Below are 16383 nucleotides of genomic sequence, written 5' to 3' on the forward strand. Positions count from 1 at the left end.
AATCAGATAAGAAATAAGACGATATAGAACAGATATACATATATGCATAACTTAGATGGAAAATATAACCAACTGAACAATAATAATAATAATATTATTATAAAAAACTCAAAAAGTATTTTGCGGTCCATCGTGAAAACTAATCCCAAAAAGATTTTACTGACAGGAAATTAAACTAGAAATAAATTATTGACATGCACCTGGAAGTTTACTGACCAAACATCCTAACTAAAAAACTAACGTCTAATGTTTGTTTCCCATCATGCACTGCTGCAGACCTCCAGTACCTCTGCTGTATCTGAAGCGGACCTTGGCCTTGCTGTCATCACTCCCGGAGCCCCTCCCTCCCCTGGCGCTAGATGGCGGTGATGTCACCGCTCCTGGCGCCTCCTCGTCTCCGGAAGAGTCGCTGCATTGGATCATCTTACTCTGCTGAGGCTCCGTCTACACAGGAAGTGAGTCAGCGTCATTTTTTAGAGCTCCTGTGGACCGATATGCCGAGTTTTGATTCGAGTCCGGTACTCACAGTCAGAGCTGTTAGCTGGGCGGCGCTCCTCGCCTGCTCCGTCAGTCTCTTGATCTCCGAGGCGTAGGCCGCCATCTCCCTCTCCACCCGCAGGTGGCGCTGCAGCAACGCCGCCGTGCTCGACTCGTCCTTCCCATGATCCTCGCTGGTCAACAGCGGTTTCCTGTCACCCAGCCAGGAGTCGGCCTCCGCCACATCCGCAAAGTACTGAACGGTGGAAAAAGGAGGTCTGAGGATCTGGTCCTCCTAAACCACAACCACACTCAACAACTGTAACTAGGATTGTGGTTTATGGGGACACGGCAGGAAGCTCAAAAGAACACGACCACGAATCCCGATTGGATGATCAAAACACCTCATTGTGACATCTACACAATATTTCTATACATTTTATAATTAATAGGTGAAATATTGTGAAAACAAAGAAATGAAAACACAAAAAAATAAGTAATAAATTCTCAATGACCCGAAGGAAGCTCTAACTAGAGTCTAACTGCTTTTCGCTTTTATATTATATTATATTATATTATATTATATTATATTATATTATAGGATTGATAGATACAATTTTATTTTAGATAAAATAGATAACAAATAACACGGTAAAAAATATTAAATATAAAAATTCACAATATATACAATAAAATAGAATGATATTAAATTAACTAACTAAACAATAGTGCAAAGATTTAACCAAACAAACAGTATAACGGTGTTATATACTTCCACAAGGCCTTAAGAATAAGGCTTTTGTTTGTATTTCTTCCCAAAGAAGACGTGCTAATCAATAGCCTAGCTACAAGGCTAGCTACTTTATTCATCACACTAGAGGGAATGAATAAACTCGAGGCTTCAAAACGTCAGTCCACAAACCGATGTCTGACATCATGATGACTTCGTCCAATGACAGACAGATAAAACAAACTTTAATGTATATTAAAATGGATAGATGGCGTTTCATTGGTCACCTGCTTGATGGCGGCGGCGGCCTGCAGTCTGTCGCGGCGTCCCGTCGCCTCGTCAGTCAGGCGGCTCCACTGCTTCTTCAGGGTTCGGATCCACTTCTGGACGGCTCGCTGGTCCAGCGGACTCTGTTTGGACAGCAGGTCCTGACCGCGACCCAGAACCCCCCGGTACAGGGTCTCCTGGGCCTGGAGCTCTGCCTCCAATGCCTGACAAGGAAGTAATTCAGATTAATGACACAAAAATGCAACAAATCAATATGACTTTTAGTTTATTTGTAAAGATGAAATCTTCCACGTCATCATTTATTTAAATCCTTAATTTTTGTGGTAAATAAAACCCATTTAGACGTTGCAACGGGCCACTAAAGGCAAATAAATAAAGTAAATAAATACAAATACACTTGACATATCAAGCCATGATAAAAAAATAAAAAATCTTTTTATTTTTTTATGTATGAAATATGCTCTATAAATAAACTTTTTTTTGGTAATTCACCAAAGTAATTCAGATCAAAGGCATTATAATAACATTATGTGGAGTTTTTATTAGATGTGAAATCAAGAAAAGTTCTCTTAAAGTTTTGTTTAAGTATTTAAGAATCAAACGCATGAAAAGTAAACTGTGAACAAAAAGAAACTTTAACTGAAGAAATTAAATAAGTTTAATGAGCATGAACATTTTTATTGTTGTTATTACTATTATATTTGTTCCCCTGATGTCGTGTGTGTGTGTGTGTGTGTGTGTGTGTGTGTATTAGGTCCATCTTGTGTGTATGTGTGTGTGTACTACCTTGTGTGTGTGTGTGTGTGTGTACTACCTTGTGTTTGTGTTGACTCAGCTGGATGTGGTTCAGGTCTCGTCCTAGTCCGGCGGTCTGGAGCCTCAGCCAGCGTTCATAGAGCCAGAACTCAACCTCCTCACAGTCAGAGAAGAACTCAAACAGCCTCAACTGAGCCTCCAGCTGTCTCCTCCTGATGGGGCGGAACCAATAGAGGAGAGGAGGAAACAAGAGAGGAGAGGAGGAAACAAGAGAAGAGAGGAAAACAAGAGAGGAGGAAACAAGAGAGGAGAGGAAAAGACGTAAGAGAAGGAAACAAGATGAAAGGGTAAAAGGAGATGAGTGGGGAGAGAAGGAGGAAACAGGAGGGTAAAGGAAACAAGACAGAAGAGGAGAAGAAAGACGAGGAGGAAACAAAAGAGGAGATGAGTGGAAAGGAGAGCAGATGAGGATAAAAGAGAGGTGAGGAGAGGAGGAAACAAGAGTGGAGAGGAAAAGACATAAGAGAAGGAAACAAGATGAGAGGGTAGGAGGAGACGAGAGGAGAGAAGGAAACAAGAGAGGAGAGGTGAGGAGTGATGTATATTCATATATTAATATATTTAGTAAACGGTCTGTTTCTTAATTATTATCCATAAAGTGAACAGAAGTAAACCTGCTGCTGCTGAGAGAAACCAGAGATCTGTACTGAGAGTCCAGAGCTCTCACTCTGCTCTGAATGTGAGGAACGTCTGTTTGCTTCATCTGAGAGGAAGAAACACGAGGACCTCCTTTAAAAACACCTGATGGGATGCTGATATATTAACATAATCAATATGATGATATATTAACTTAACCAGTATGATGATATATCAACATAATTAATATGGTGATATATTAACATAATCAATATCTTACCTTCATCGTCGTGATGGTTTCTCCGTGAGCTGAGATCTGAGCTTCCAGGAGGTCTTGTTTCTGAAGGAGAGACTCCGCCTCCGCCAGCTGTTTACCCAGTTCAGAGGAACTGGCCTGGGACTGGGAGACAGGGGAGAGATGGAAAAACATGTTTCTTTAGATAATCACCAAAACTACACCGTTTATCAGAGACAGAAGCTGTAAAAACTCTCATAATCGTCAGATGTTCTTCTTTCCGACGGTCCTTGAACACATTATGTGTGACGAACACTTCAATCAGAAAAATGACTACATGCATTTATTTTATTTTGTAAACGCATAAATTTCCTGTTCCTGTGCAGCATCCTCCTTAATAATTAATAACAACAATTATTGTTATTGTTATCATTATTAGTGTCAGTGTGAACTCACCTGTAGTTCTTTCAACTCCTGGGAGACGAGCTCGATGGCTCGGAGGACGCTGAGGTTTTCAACTACGTTTCCCAGCAGCCCCCTCTGCTCTTGGAGCTGCTGCAGTAGGTCCTTCCATCGATGGCTAATGTTCTCCTCTCTTACAAACACAAAACACAAATATATTATTATATATATTATCTATATATATATAATATATATATATATTATTAATAATAATATATATAATAATATTATAATAATTATAATATATATATATAATAATATATATTATATATATATGCCACATGTTGATGTTTGAGTCCCGCTTTACACCGCAGGATATAATATTAAAATGTGTCTCTCACCTCCTGATAATCTGCTCCTTGCTGTGGTAGTTTCCTCTCTCCACGCTCTCCGCCATGTCTCTCAGGGCGGTGAAGCGCGGCTCTCTGGCCAGAGCGTCGGTGGCCAGAGCCTCCAGACGCCGTCCGGCCGCCTGAGCCTCCTCCAGGGAGGACAGACCTCGGATGTCCTGTCTCCGGATGAGACGCAGCGTGTCCTCCAGGTAGCCCTCCCTCAGCGCTGCCTGGGACACCACAACAACAACAACTATGTGAGGAGATGAGCACACATCCAGCTAACGTTGCCTCAACATTTAATGAATGTCGAGGTAAAAAGAAACAACAGTGCAAATTCACTTTAGTCCCAAATGTCCAAAGAATCTAAGAGAAAGAAAATCTTAATATATTAACCAACAAAGTCATTAGATTTTGGGATGTTTTTAATTGCATGAGGAAGTCTTTTATTTTGAAAGGTTACCTTCCTCTCAAACTTCTGAGCGAGCTGCTCCAGGTTCTCCAGGCGGAGCAGCGCCTCCTGCAGAGCTCTCTCTCTCTCGTGTTCTGCTCTCTCCAGAAGAACCCAACTCTTCTCTATGTCACTCAGGGTTTTACCTTCACACACACACACACACACACACACACACACACACACACACACACACACACACACACACACACACACACACACACACACACACACACACACACACACACACACACACACACACACACAGGTCAGCTAGGGTAACACAGTATGTCTGGTGGAAACATCACACTCCTGTTGTGTCTGGAAGCTTCAGGAAAGACACACAAAACGCAATGAGAGAAGTTGTGGTGTTACACAAGTCAATCTAATTTGTCCATATGCACAAAAAAACTTTGTTTCTATTTGATTATCTTAAGAATATAAACACAATGTTTCTACGTATCGATGTGCGTGCGTGTGCGTGTGTGTGTGTGTGTGTGTGTGTGTGTGTGTGTGTGTGTGTGTGTGTGTCTGTCTCTGTGTGTGTGTGTCATACCCTCTGGAGGATTGTAAGCCCGTTGGTTGTTGGCTGCCAGCTGAGTCTTCAGACTGAACAGATGAGCTTCGATCGCCCCGCGCTCCTAAAATGAATGTATAGAGAAAAAATAAATCACTCCTTGAGCTCCGCATTTACTTTGTTTCCTAAATAAGTGATGTTGCTGTAGAAGTGGCAAAATCAGACTAACTCATCTTTATCTTAATGGTATATTTATTATTTATTGGTATTCAGCTCTCTCACATTATAGTGCAATATTTAGTAAGAAGCATTTAAAATGAAATTACACTCCAGTCTGATTACTATGTATTCATCTTAAGAATTCTGAATTATTACATTTGGGATTCCAAATATAAATCCCAAAGAACCTCTAAACTTTCTAAACTCACCTATTTAAATCTGCTTTTAACCTGTAAAGTTAGTTATGTATGTTTTTGTGTTGTTTCTTACTGTTATGTCGTCTATTTTGTTTGTATTGTAATTGCTTCTATCGTGTCTGTTTTTTACCATGTAAAGTGCCTTTGAGTACCTTTTAAAGCGCTATACAAATAACATATATTATTATTATAATTAAATTCAATATCGATTTAAATGAGCGATCTACGATTTCTCCTAGAGTTCTTTGTTTTTCTCTCTACCTGCAAGCGTCAGAAAGAAAAAAGGAAACCAGAGTTTGTATGTCGTCGCCATCTTTTTTTTTTTTTTTTTGCAACCAGTGAACAGGAAGTGACCATATTAGGACTGAGGAGGCGTGACGTAGAAAAGACGTACTTTTTTTTCTTCAAAGGCTTCAAAACATCAGTCCACAAACCAATGGGTGACGTCACCACCAATATGTCCACTTCTTATAAATATTCTATGAGTCTAACAATGGCAAAGAAGTCAAATCCAATTGTGGATTTGAAGAATCATGACACACATTTTCATCATAAAGCTTACTATGTACTTTATTATGTCATCGTTAATCATCACAATACAAAGTATTCATTCGATTTTGAGAAAGAAAAACAGTTTTGAGGCTGAAAAAAAATAATAGAATGAAATATTTTTTAACAACAAAAAGGAGTGTAGACACTGAAGAAGAGATCTGAGCTGAAGGCTGAGTACGAGAAGATGAGTCTCACCTGATATTTGGGAGGTTTCTCCACCGTCCTGTAGGTCTTGAACCACATCAGGAGCTTCTGCATCTCCCTCACTGAGTTTGGGAATCGTCTGTCGTTCAGCTGCAGAACCTTCAGTCAGTCAGACAACAAGCAACACGTTAAGTTCAACATCAAGTCCTCACATCCAGACGTCAACACTAACGTTGTTGTTGTTGTTGTTACCTTGGTCTTGATCCACCGAAGCAGATCTGAGACCAGCCTCTCGTACTGGACCTTCATGTCATCCAGCTCCATCAGCATCCCGACGATCTGAGGACAGAGAGGACAGATCCTGAATCATTCTGACGTCTCATCGTCTTACAGAAATTAAACATTTAAACTTTATTCAAATAGAGCTGCAACTAAAGAAGTCTGTTCATTATCAATTAAACTGTCAGTTAACTAATATAATGCAGAAAATGTCAATAAATGGTGAAGAAATAACTAACACAACATCCTAAAGCTCAAAGTGACGACTTCAAGTTGCTTGTTTTGTCCGACAAACAGTAAAAAATTAAAATATTTCCTAAAATGTTTCCTATCGCACAAGAAATGAAAAGCAGTAAATCTGAACAATTCAGAGGTTGGAAACAACTTTGTCACTTTCGCTTGAAAATGGCCAAAATGTATAGATAATTATTTAGTAAAATAATTTCGTAAAATTAACAATTAAAAATAAAACAGAAAAGCGACGACATCACATAAAAGCCGGTCTGTAGAAATGTGTTGAAAAACGTTTTAAAAGATTAAACCTTAAAAGACAGAGGACCTGAGATGGATCCCTGAGGAACCTCACTAGTTACTTTCGAGGTTTGTAGGAGTTTACCATGTATTAAAACACAGAACTCTTCCATGACTTTACATTAAAACCCTGTAAACATGTAACACACCTTGTTGTGGGATCTGGTGGAAGTTTCTCTCCTGTACTGTTTCTTTAACCACCGACCACTGAGACTTCCTCCCAGTGACATACTCAACTGTTATACACACACCTGTAGCTCATTTACCCAGACGAACACCATGATACACCTGGAACAGTCTATACACCTTTCACCTTCAGTCAAAGGAGACCTGAAAGGAGCTTTGACACACCTGAGACATGGATACACATGGTACATAAGTCACTATATATATAACCCTGAACACACCAGGTAAATATATATGGTAGAAAACCACTGGAGATGCTTCTAGATGCCTTCGTCACATCTGGAACGCACCTGCTGCCGACAATATACCTGAAAATGATTCCAGATACCTTGACCAAACATTAAAAAAACACCTCATACACCTGTTGTCTCTAATTTCAGCCTAAATCGTTTTACGTTGAAACATCTAACACACCTGGACACACCTGGTGCATACAGTATTACTGCTGGAGATGCTTCTAGATAACTCAGCCACACCTGTGCACACCTGGCAGCTGTGTAACTTTAATTTAAGCATAAATACTTTGACCACACCTGGAGCATACTTGCTACATGTGCTTTAAGCCTGAAAAGTATTTTTGGAAACCTCTCATGAACCTGTAATGCACCTGATGCATACATTATACCGGTTATGGATGTTTCTAAATCCCCACGACACACCTGACATACCTGTTACCGCCAATTCAGACCTGGAAAGCCTTTTATCCAAACCTCTGCACACCTGTACACACCTGGAATAACCCTCTACAGATAACCTTGGAGGCTGGTAGATCATGTGACACACCTGAAGCATCGCTAAGTGACCCCAGGTAACACACCTGGTTTACCTGCTACATAAGCATAAACCGCCAACGCTGCTGGAGCTCCAACCATCACGACTCAACATTAGGAGAATTAAACACAGAAAAGTATTTCATCACATTGATGCAAAAATCATATCCTGAGCATCTAAATGTAGCCTTAAAGCTTCATAGAAACAGAGATATTAATGAGAAAGCTCCCTCGACACAAACAAGATAACAATACTTCTATTGTCTCACAGTATGTCTTCATAACACCAAAGACTACAAAGTGGACATTTGTAGTTCTACTTAAGGAAAGAAACTTTGCACACCACAGCATCAGACCAGAGTTTTGTTTTAGAGACTAAGAGCTGGCAACTGAAACCCTGATTAAGCTGAGAAACAGAAGGAATAATACACTGTAAATGTCCCCACTGCGGGACTAATAAAGGATTATCTTATCTTATCTTATCTTTTTATCCAACACAGTGACAGAAAATCATCTTCTGTTCTCGGTCACAAAGAAGAGAAACCCTTTCAGCTTTGAAGCCACAACGAAGCTTAAAAACTAAAGTATGTAAGCTGACCAACAACCCAACAGAGATAACCAACAACAACTAGAAACACATGAGAGCCTCTTAAATCCACAGAGATCCTCGGTGCTTTAGTTCTGACTGAGCTCTTCTTCCTGTTTCTCTGAGCTAACAGCAGGTAAAAGTGTGCAGCTTGTTTCTGCTGCAGCGTCTCAGACTGTGATCTGATCGGATGAGCTTAGTGGCTGAAGCCCCGCCCACAGTGGACTACACAGGATAGAGAGGCTCCACGGTCACCTGACCACCTGGCCACCTGACCACCTGACCACCTGGTCACCTGACATGAGACCGCATGAGCATTAGTCCTGCAGACAGAAGTACAGAGACTAAACTTTATTACTAATAAACTAACATTATTACATCTAAAACCAGCAAATGTTTTTACTGGAAAAACTATATAAATTATTTTAAAAATAGTTTATTTTCTTAAAATCAATTAATCGAATAATCATTTTTATATATTTTTCTGCAAAAACAATACACTTGTAAAGTAACTTTAACTGTCATATAAATGTAGTGAAGTACAAAGTAGAATATTTCTCTCTGAGATGTAGAGGAGTAGAAGTATTAAGGGTCATGAGGAGAAAATACTCAAGCAGTGGCGCCTGGTCAATAGAGGGCGCTAGGGCCCCACCTTGAGCCACAACAAATAAAATAAAATAAATAATAATAATAATAAACTATACAAATTGTCAATATTTGTGTTTTTGAAATATGGAATCACCCAGTAATATGTGTAAAATATGATATCTGCGGTAAATATATGCTTTTCCTGCACGTCCTCTCCGCGTGTGCACGTCTCTGGGGGCGCTGGAGAAACTGCCCAAAAGAGGCGGGTCTATGAAGCAGTTTAGCCAATTGCTGGTTAAAGATATAAATGTGTGACATACAATTTAGCCAATCAGCGCCCTCAAATAGATTCAGCTTGGGGCAGGGTACATCCCAGGGTACATCTGCATTGTGATCTTTTAAGTGTGTGTAGGTGTGTGTCTCGGCGTGTGTTTGTGTGTGTAGGTGTGTGTGTGTGTGTGTGTGTTCAGACCTTGGTGAGTCTCTTCTGGATGGTCTGGCCCTGCTTCATCATGGAGAAGTAGTGGTAGTACAGAGACACGTAGGTCATGATGGACTTCTCGTCTGGATGTTTGACCACCATGTCCTCCACCTCCAGCAGCTGCATGATCCCAAACTGACGCTCTGCCACAGAGAAGGCATGCTGCAGGTTACTGAGGGGGTCCTCAGCATGGAGACGACTGTAGTCAAAGAGGTCAGGCCTGGGGGGGGGGGGGGGGGGGGGGGGGGGGGGGAGGGGATGAAGGCAGATTGGATGGTGAATAGAAAGAAATGTGTGTGTGTGTGTGTGTGTGTGTGTGTGTGTGTGTGTGTGTGTGTGTGTGTGTGTATGTGTGTGTGTGTGTTACCTGTGTGCGTGGATCAGGGCGTTGAAGGCCAGTCCGTTCCTCCAGCTTGAAGAGAAGTCGTTCACGTTGACACCGTCGTAACCAGAAGTTTTCCTCTGACACCAGATCAGTAGAGCCTCCTTAGCTGAGCGATGAGCTACACTGCCTCCTCCCGCCTGAGGAGGGGAGGAGAGAGGAGAAGAGAGGAGGGGAGGAGAAGAGAGAGGAGGAGAGGAGGGGGAGGGAGGAGAGAGGAGGGAAGGGAGGAGAGAGGAAAGATAAGGAGACCAAAGAGACGACACAATGTTGGACTCATTCGTTTCTTAGTGAGCTGGACAGGAGGTTGTGGGTTTGATTCCCTACCTCGTCTAGGCTGATGGGTCCGATCTGGAACCTGAGGATGATGATCCACAGCAGACCCAGGATCAGCATACGGTCCCCGTCCACCACGTTCTCTGGACCAATCAGCTCCACTCGAATCTGATGGGAGAGACAGTGATTGGTTAGTGTCTCAGACTGAGTGGTTTTAAATATGAACGGACAGTTTATGAGAATCATTTGAATAATTTGTTCACTCAAAAAATGTCTGCTAAATTCATCGGTTTATTTATATTTTTAGTTCAGTTGAATTTGAGTCAAAATAACAGCTGTAATGAATACACATGAACACAAGATGGAGACAAAAATACAGACAAAAAAGTACCGGGTGAGCTACCTTGGTTTCTAGGACTCTTGATGACTAACAGGTGAGCTACCTTGGTTTCTAGGACTCTTGATGACTAACAGGTGAGCTACCTTGCTTTCTAGGACTCTTAATGACTAACAGGTGAGCTACCTTGCTTTCTAGGACTCTTATTGACTAACAGGTGAGCTACCTTGGTTTCCAGGACTCTTGATGACTAACAGGTGAGCTACCTTGCTTTCTAGGACTCTTAATGACTAACAGGTGAGCTACCTTGGTTTCTAGGACTCTTATTGACTAACAGGTGAGCTACCTTGGTTTCCAGGACTCTTGATGACTAACAGGTGAGCTACCTTGCTTTCTAGGACTCTTAATGACTAACAGGTGAGCTACCTTGGTTTCTAGGACTCTTGATGACTAACAGGTGAGCTACCTTGGTTTCTAGGACTCTTGATGACTAACAGGTGAGCTACCTTGGTTTCCAGGACTCTTGATGACTAACAGGTGAGCTACCTTGGTTTCCAGGACTCTTGATGACTAACAGGTGAGCTACCTTGGTTTTGAGGAAGCTGATGGCGATGCTGTTGTTCTCCAGGCAGTGGACTCTCAGCTTGCGGCGGCTGGGCGGAGGCAGCGTCTCTCTGGAGATGAGCTCCAGCAGACGAATGAGGGCGACTCCGGTCTTCAGCTCCGTGTAAACGTCAGTCAGCTCCACGTTGTCCTGCAAGAGGCGAAGAACAAGTATTTATTTTTACATGAATATATTGGTACAATATAGATTTATTACTAAGATGTAAGCAGACATGTTTACAGCGACTTTAAACAGGAAGTTCAAAGCATAATTCCCCTTAAATCATCCTGAGAGTCTGAAGTGAGTTACATAACGTCTGCTTCAGGACATCCTGGTTATCAGCAGGTCAGGTAACATCTTACAGCTCGTCAAGTGGACAAGTTCCTCCCAATAACAGGCGTGTCGGTCCGGCCTTCATGCTGTTCATGAGTTACAGCTCCAACAGAACGTCCATCATGTCTTCATTCAGCTCTATTTTACCTCCATGACCTCAGGACCTGGTCTTCTTAATTCAAGTAGACCAGTAGACCTTCCTCGATGAGGCTTTGAACATCACTCATTTGGGAAAACACAATTTAGTTTATTTTCCTTTGACTTTTTTTGGCCTGAAATGCGGTTTTGTCTCACAAACAATGGAGATAAATGTCTTTTAAAAAGCTAATTTTGTCTGACAAAAAGTCCAAAAACTGAAAAGTATTAATGTTTACAGTCCAACATGAGGGAGACAACAAGGAACTAGTTTCTTGTATTTATGCTTAAAATAGTATAGTGTATAATAGTATATGATTAAATGGTTAATTACAATACTTTATATACCGTTAGGTAGTTAAAACTATGACAATACAAAGACTGTCCTCGACCAAAGAAATTCTTAAGTCATTGCAAATCACACAAAAGCACCACTTTAAACCACTTTAAACTTACCAGAGATGTGTTCACAGGTTTCTTAAATAAAGAGATAAAAAGACCAAAATGACCGATTAGTCGACTAATCCACTAAGAACGAGCAGCCGGAGACATTACATCAGATTTAATTACATCTCTGAATATCTAACAAACTAGTAACCAGCTGTCAGATAGACTCGTTGGAGTAGCAGTACTGTATTTTCATTGGCTTTGATGGAAACATGTGAGTAGCTTCAGTAAATGGACTTTGTTAGCTTGAAAAAACTCACTTAAAGTCCCTCAGATGTGACGATTTGCTGCTTTTCTGTTTTGTATATTTTTAAAGGGATATTTCTGAGTATTTTTGGACTAAACGAGACATCTGAAGACGTCACTTTGGACTTTGGGAAACTTTGACGGACATTTTGGATTATTCTCTACATTTTATAGACTATACGCTGAATTGATTCATTTAAAAAAAAAAAAACTGAAACACTGATTGATTGACAACAAACAAGTCTGAAGGAGGAGCGGTGTTAGAATTAAACTGAAATACACCTGAGACTCATCTCACTCATGAAGACCTCCTGACAAACCTGGTTTCAGCCCAAAAATATGTTTTAAAGATTTCAAATAATATTTTTTTTGATTGGATTTATACTATTTAAAATATATATATATATATATATATATATATATATATATATATATATATATATATATATATATATATATATATATATATATATATTTCACTTTTATAGCTTTTTTTTGCTATTGTATTAATATTATGATAGAAATAGTTCATGTGAACGTTTCTAGCATCATTCTTACTGTCGACTGTTTTTTAAAGACAACACTACAGTTAATTAGTTTAAGGTTGTTAATCTGAAAACTGTCATGCAACAGGAAGCTGTCATGAAACAGGAAGCTGTGCTATCTCAACAGCGTTTTTATACAATTACCTTGGTTTGATTTCCTGTTGCCATGGAGATAACATTGTTCATCAGAGTTCATGACAGAAAATAAAAACAACATATTTAACATTAGTCATAGTATAAATAATCATGGAGTCTATTAAAGTATATAAACGGAGCTACAACTAAGAAACATTTCTATTTTATGACTGATGCGTTGAGTTTCTCCATCAGAAGTTTGTTCTATTAAATATCAGACATATTCTTGTAGAGACATATTTCTTTGTCTGCTTGTCCTGGTTTGGTTCCTATCATTCCAAAGAAGTTTACAGTAGAATACTTTAGACAATAGTACTCCAACATGGAGCGAGGAGTATTTCAACACAATATTTATAGAGTTCTGCAGTATTCAATTATTTTAATTTCATCTACTTAATATCACTTCTTAAAACGCATGTTTACAGACTGGCTTTCATGTGATGTCGTCTTTCTGTTTTATTTCTGTTTTATTTATATTTGTTGATTTTACTAAATTATTTTACTCCTTTTTAAAATTGTATTCATCTTATCATCTTATCATCTTTTATTAACACCGTATCGACTGTCTCACTGAGCTTTCTGTTATTGCTATTATTGCCTTGCTTTTGCTGCTTTTGTCTGTCAAAGCACTTTGTGAACTTATTATTATTATTATTATTATTATTGACAATAACAAAAGTACAGAACTATTTTTTTTGTTTAACCCCACTTTATCTCTTTACATGACTTAAGATGGCCACCAACCAAACTCCAAAGCAAAGCAATTTACTTCATATTTTAGAAACTACAAAACATGACTTTTTTTCATTTTGTTGTAATTCTATTTCCTGTTCATGGTATCTCCCTTTACTACAGTCTGCATGGGGCCACAGTGTCCTCTTCTTTTCTCTAAGCTTTTCTTTGTTTTGTTTTCTCATTAAATAAATGTGTAGCTGCATATCTGTATTCTTTCCTAACCCTCCGAAAACACCTTTAAATATGACATGACACATGACCTCAGTGTGGATGGAAACACATTCTTCTCTCGGTGCACATTCTCCCCCCCCCCCCCCCCCCCCCCACCCCATAAATCCCAGAGGAATTCTGGGAATGAGGAGCAGCAGCGAGCTTCAGTGTTCAGCCAACAGCTGATGCCAGTTATCAGAGAAAACAAACCCGAAGAATCAAACAGAGAAGCGACTGGAACGTCTCAAAGCTGAGACAAGAGATCATCAGCTGTGTCACTTTATCATGACATCACAAAAACCTATTATTATTCTCCTGTAAAGTTTCATTCAACACAAAGTTTCGCATTTGTTTCATGTGAATGTGACTCGTGAATTAATGGATTAATAACTATAAACACACACACATACTAAAAGTACTCCATTACAAGTAAAAGTATTGTGTTCTGAAATGTTCCTGAAGTAAAAGTACAAGTAATTATGACATTAAAACTTATAAATTTGTATTATTATTGCTGATGCTGAGGTAAACATGATTGCACTCTTTTATATCCTGTTTAATCTATAACAATGCAACATATTTTATAAAAATCTTGGCTATCAAAGTAACACAAAGTAGAAATACTCCAGTAAAGTACCTCTAAAAATGCAAGTCAAGTTTTCCACTACTCTCTGTTTCTAAAATAGGTTTGAGGTGAATCTCTTGTCTTTCATTTGGTTTCACAGTTTGTATCTCAGTGTGTCAGCACTGGATTTTCAAAGTAAAGCGTCTGTTCTTCTGCTGGGTGTTACTGTTTCCACGCCGTCGTCTTTGGTGTTGAATCACAAAATGAAGGCAGTCTTGAGTATTATTATCACTGTAACCAGAATGAACCCAGGAAACATCCACTCAGCACATTTCATTGTACGTTTTACTGTACTACATCTCAGAGGTACATATTGTACTTTTTACTACATCTCAGAGGTACATATTGTACTTTTTACTGTACTACATCTCAGAGGTACATTTTGTAGTTTTTCCTGTACTACATCTCAGAGGTATATATTGTACTTTTTACTACATTTCAGAGTTATATATTGTACTTTTTACTCTAATCCAGAAAGAAATATTTTACTGATCAATCTATACTTTTACTTTAACTACATGTACTGTATATACTTTTACTTCAGTGAGGTTTTGAATGCAGGACTTTTACTTGTTGTGGAGTATTTTCACAGTGTGGTACTAGTACTTTTAGTGCAGTAAAGGACTGCATACTTCCTCTTGTGGTATCTGTTCATACAGATAGTTTTAATAAACCACATATCTTCTTCTTCATGGCTTCCTGTCTCACCCCGTTCTTGGTGAAGACGCTGTTCATCCACTTGGTGAAGGTTTTCTTCTGGACCGTCATCCTCTGCTCCTGCAGCTCTCTGACTCGCCCCGCCCCGTCCTCCTCGCCCTCCATCCTGATTGGCTGGAAGAACACAGAGAACGTTCCAAAAGAAGATGCAAAATGATACATCTTATTCTTCAGGTAAAAAACATTAAAGACTTGTTTTGGCCCTGCTGCTCTATCTATCTAAAGGGTTCATCCTCTCTGGAGCATGAATGGGATCAGGATATTTCACGGAAATCTGTACATTAAATCTTGACATTTAAGGAGAGATTTTTGTCCTGATGGTGGCGCTAGAAGAAAGACCGTGGAGTAATTATAATCACAAGAGTTCATCCTCCAGGGAGCATGAATGAGATCAGGAATTTCACGGAAATTGATACATTAAATCTTGACATTGAACGGGATGTATTTGTCTTGATCGTGGTGCTACAGGAAAGATCATGGAGTCGTTCAAATCTAAATGGTTCATCCTCAGGGCAGCAGGAATCTAAAGGGTTTATTCTCTGAAGAGCAGGAAAGGGATCAGGATATTTCACGTAAATCTTGACATTGAATAACATTTAATGGGAATTTTTTGTCCTAATGGTGGTGCTAGAGGTTAGCAGAATCATCAGGGTTCATGCTCTGGGGAGCAGACATGTCTGCAATCAGGCCGGTAGTTGTTGAGATACTTTGCTCTTGTCTTCAGTGGTGGAAAAAACAACCCAAAAAGCTACGTCTCACACCTCTAAAGTCAGATTTAAACGTATTTCATGCAGCGTTTCCTCTGATTGGACGGTCTCGTGAGCTCTCAGCTGATTGGTCATCTGCTCTGAGTTAGCAGTTAAAATATTATTTTACTTTATGCTGACAGAAGCAGTCACACCTTCAATACAACACTGCTGTAAAAATACCCGAGCTCTCATAATCCAGGTAGCCTGTGTGTGTGTGTGTGTATATTAACATTTCAGTTCAAACACCTCAACAATCCTCATCTTTAAGTAATTTATTTCTATTATTAAATCCCAAAAGTCTAATTTTCTTATAAGAGAAAAGAAATCACGATGAGATGATTTTAAACTGTTTTAATAGAAGTTTTATGATTTTTCTTAGAATAATGTGACTTCTTTAGGATTCTCACACTCATATATAAAAACACTTTTACATAAATAAAGTTGTGAATGCAGGACCTTTACTTGTGTTTTTATATTGTGGTATTAGTAC

The 16383-nt window shown here is 39.4% G+C and overlaps 1 protein-coding gene across 1 annotated transcript in view; it reads right to left on the reverse strand.

The window, feature by feature from the left end:
• Positions 1–15986, reverse strand: part of sptbn5 (spectrin, beta, non-erythrocytic 5) — a 48435-nt gene extending 32449 nt beyond the window's left edge. The window contains exons 1-18 of the mRNA XM_076108018.1: positions 15906–15986; positions 15136–15258; positions 10999–11166; positions 10127–10243; positions 9785–9939; positions 9409–9637; positions 6249–6335; positions 6048–6155; positions 4924–5008; positions 4380–4513; positions 3926–4146; positions 3579–3717; positions 3168–3287; positions 2926–3014; positions 2310–2463; positions 1495–1698; positions 527–733; positions 288–444 (exon numbers count right to left, since the gene is read on the reverse strand). Coding sequence (XP_075964133.1) covers positions 288–444; positions 527–733; positions 1495–1698; positions 2310–2463; positions 2926–3014; positions 3168–3287; positions 3579–3717; positions 3926–4146; positions 4380–4513; positions 4924–5008; positions 6048–6155; positions 6249–6335; positions 9409–9637; positions 9785–9939; positions 10127–10243; positions 10999–11166; positions 15136–15258; positions 15906–15986 — 2578 coding nt within the window. The remainder of the gene's footprint in view (positions 1–287; positions 445–526; positions 734–1494; positions 1699–2309; positions 2464–2925; positions 3015–3167; positions 3288–3578; positions 3718–3925; positions 4147–4379; positions 4514–4923; positions 5009–6047; positions 6156–6248; positions 6336–9408; positions 9638–9784; positions 9940–10126; positions 10244–10998; positions 11167–15135; positions 15259–15905) is intronic.
• Between the last annotated feature and the right edge of the window lie 397 nt (positions 15987–16383).

Source organism: Anarhichas minor, unplaced genomic scaffold (genome assembly GCF_050575085.1).
Source record: "Anarhichas minor isolate MPS153535 unplaced genomic scaffold, ASM5057508v1 ptg000040l, whole genome shotgun sequence".
Classification (NCBI taxonomy): Eukaryota; Metazoa; Chordata; class Actinopteri; order Perciformes; family Anarhichadidae; genus Anarhichas; species Anarhichas minor.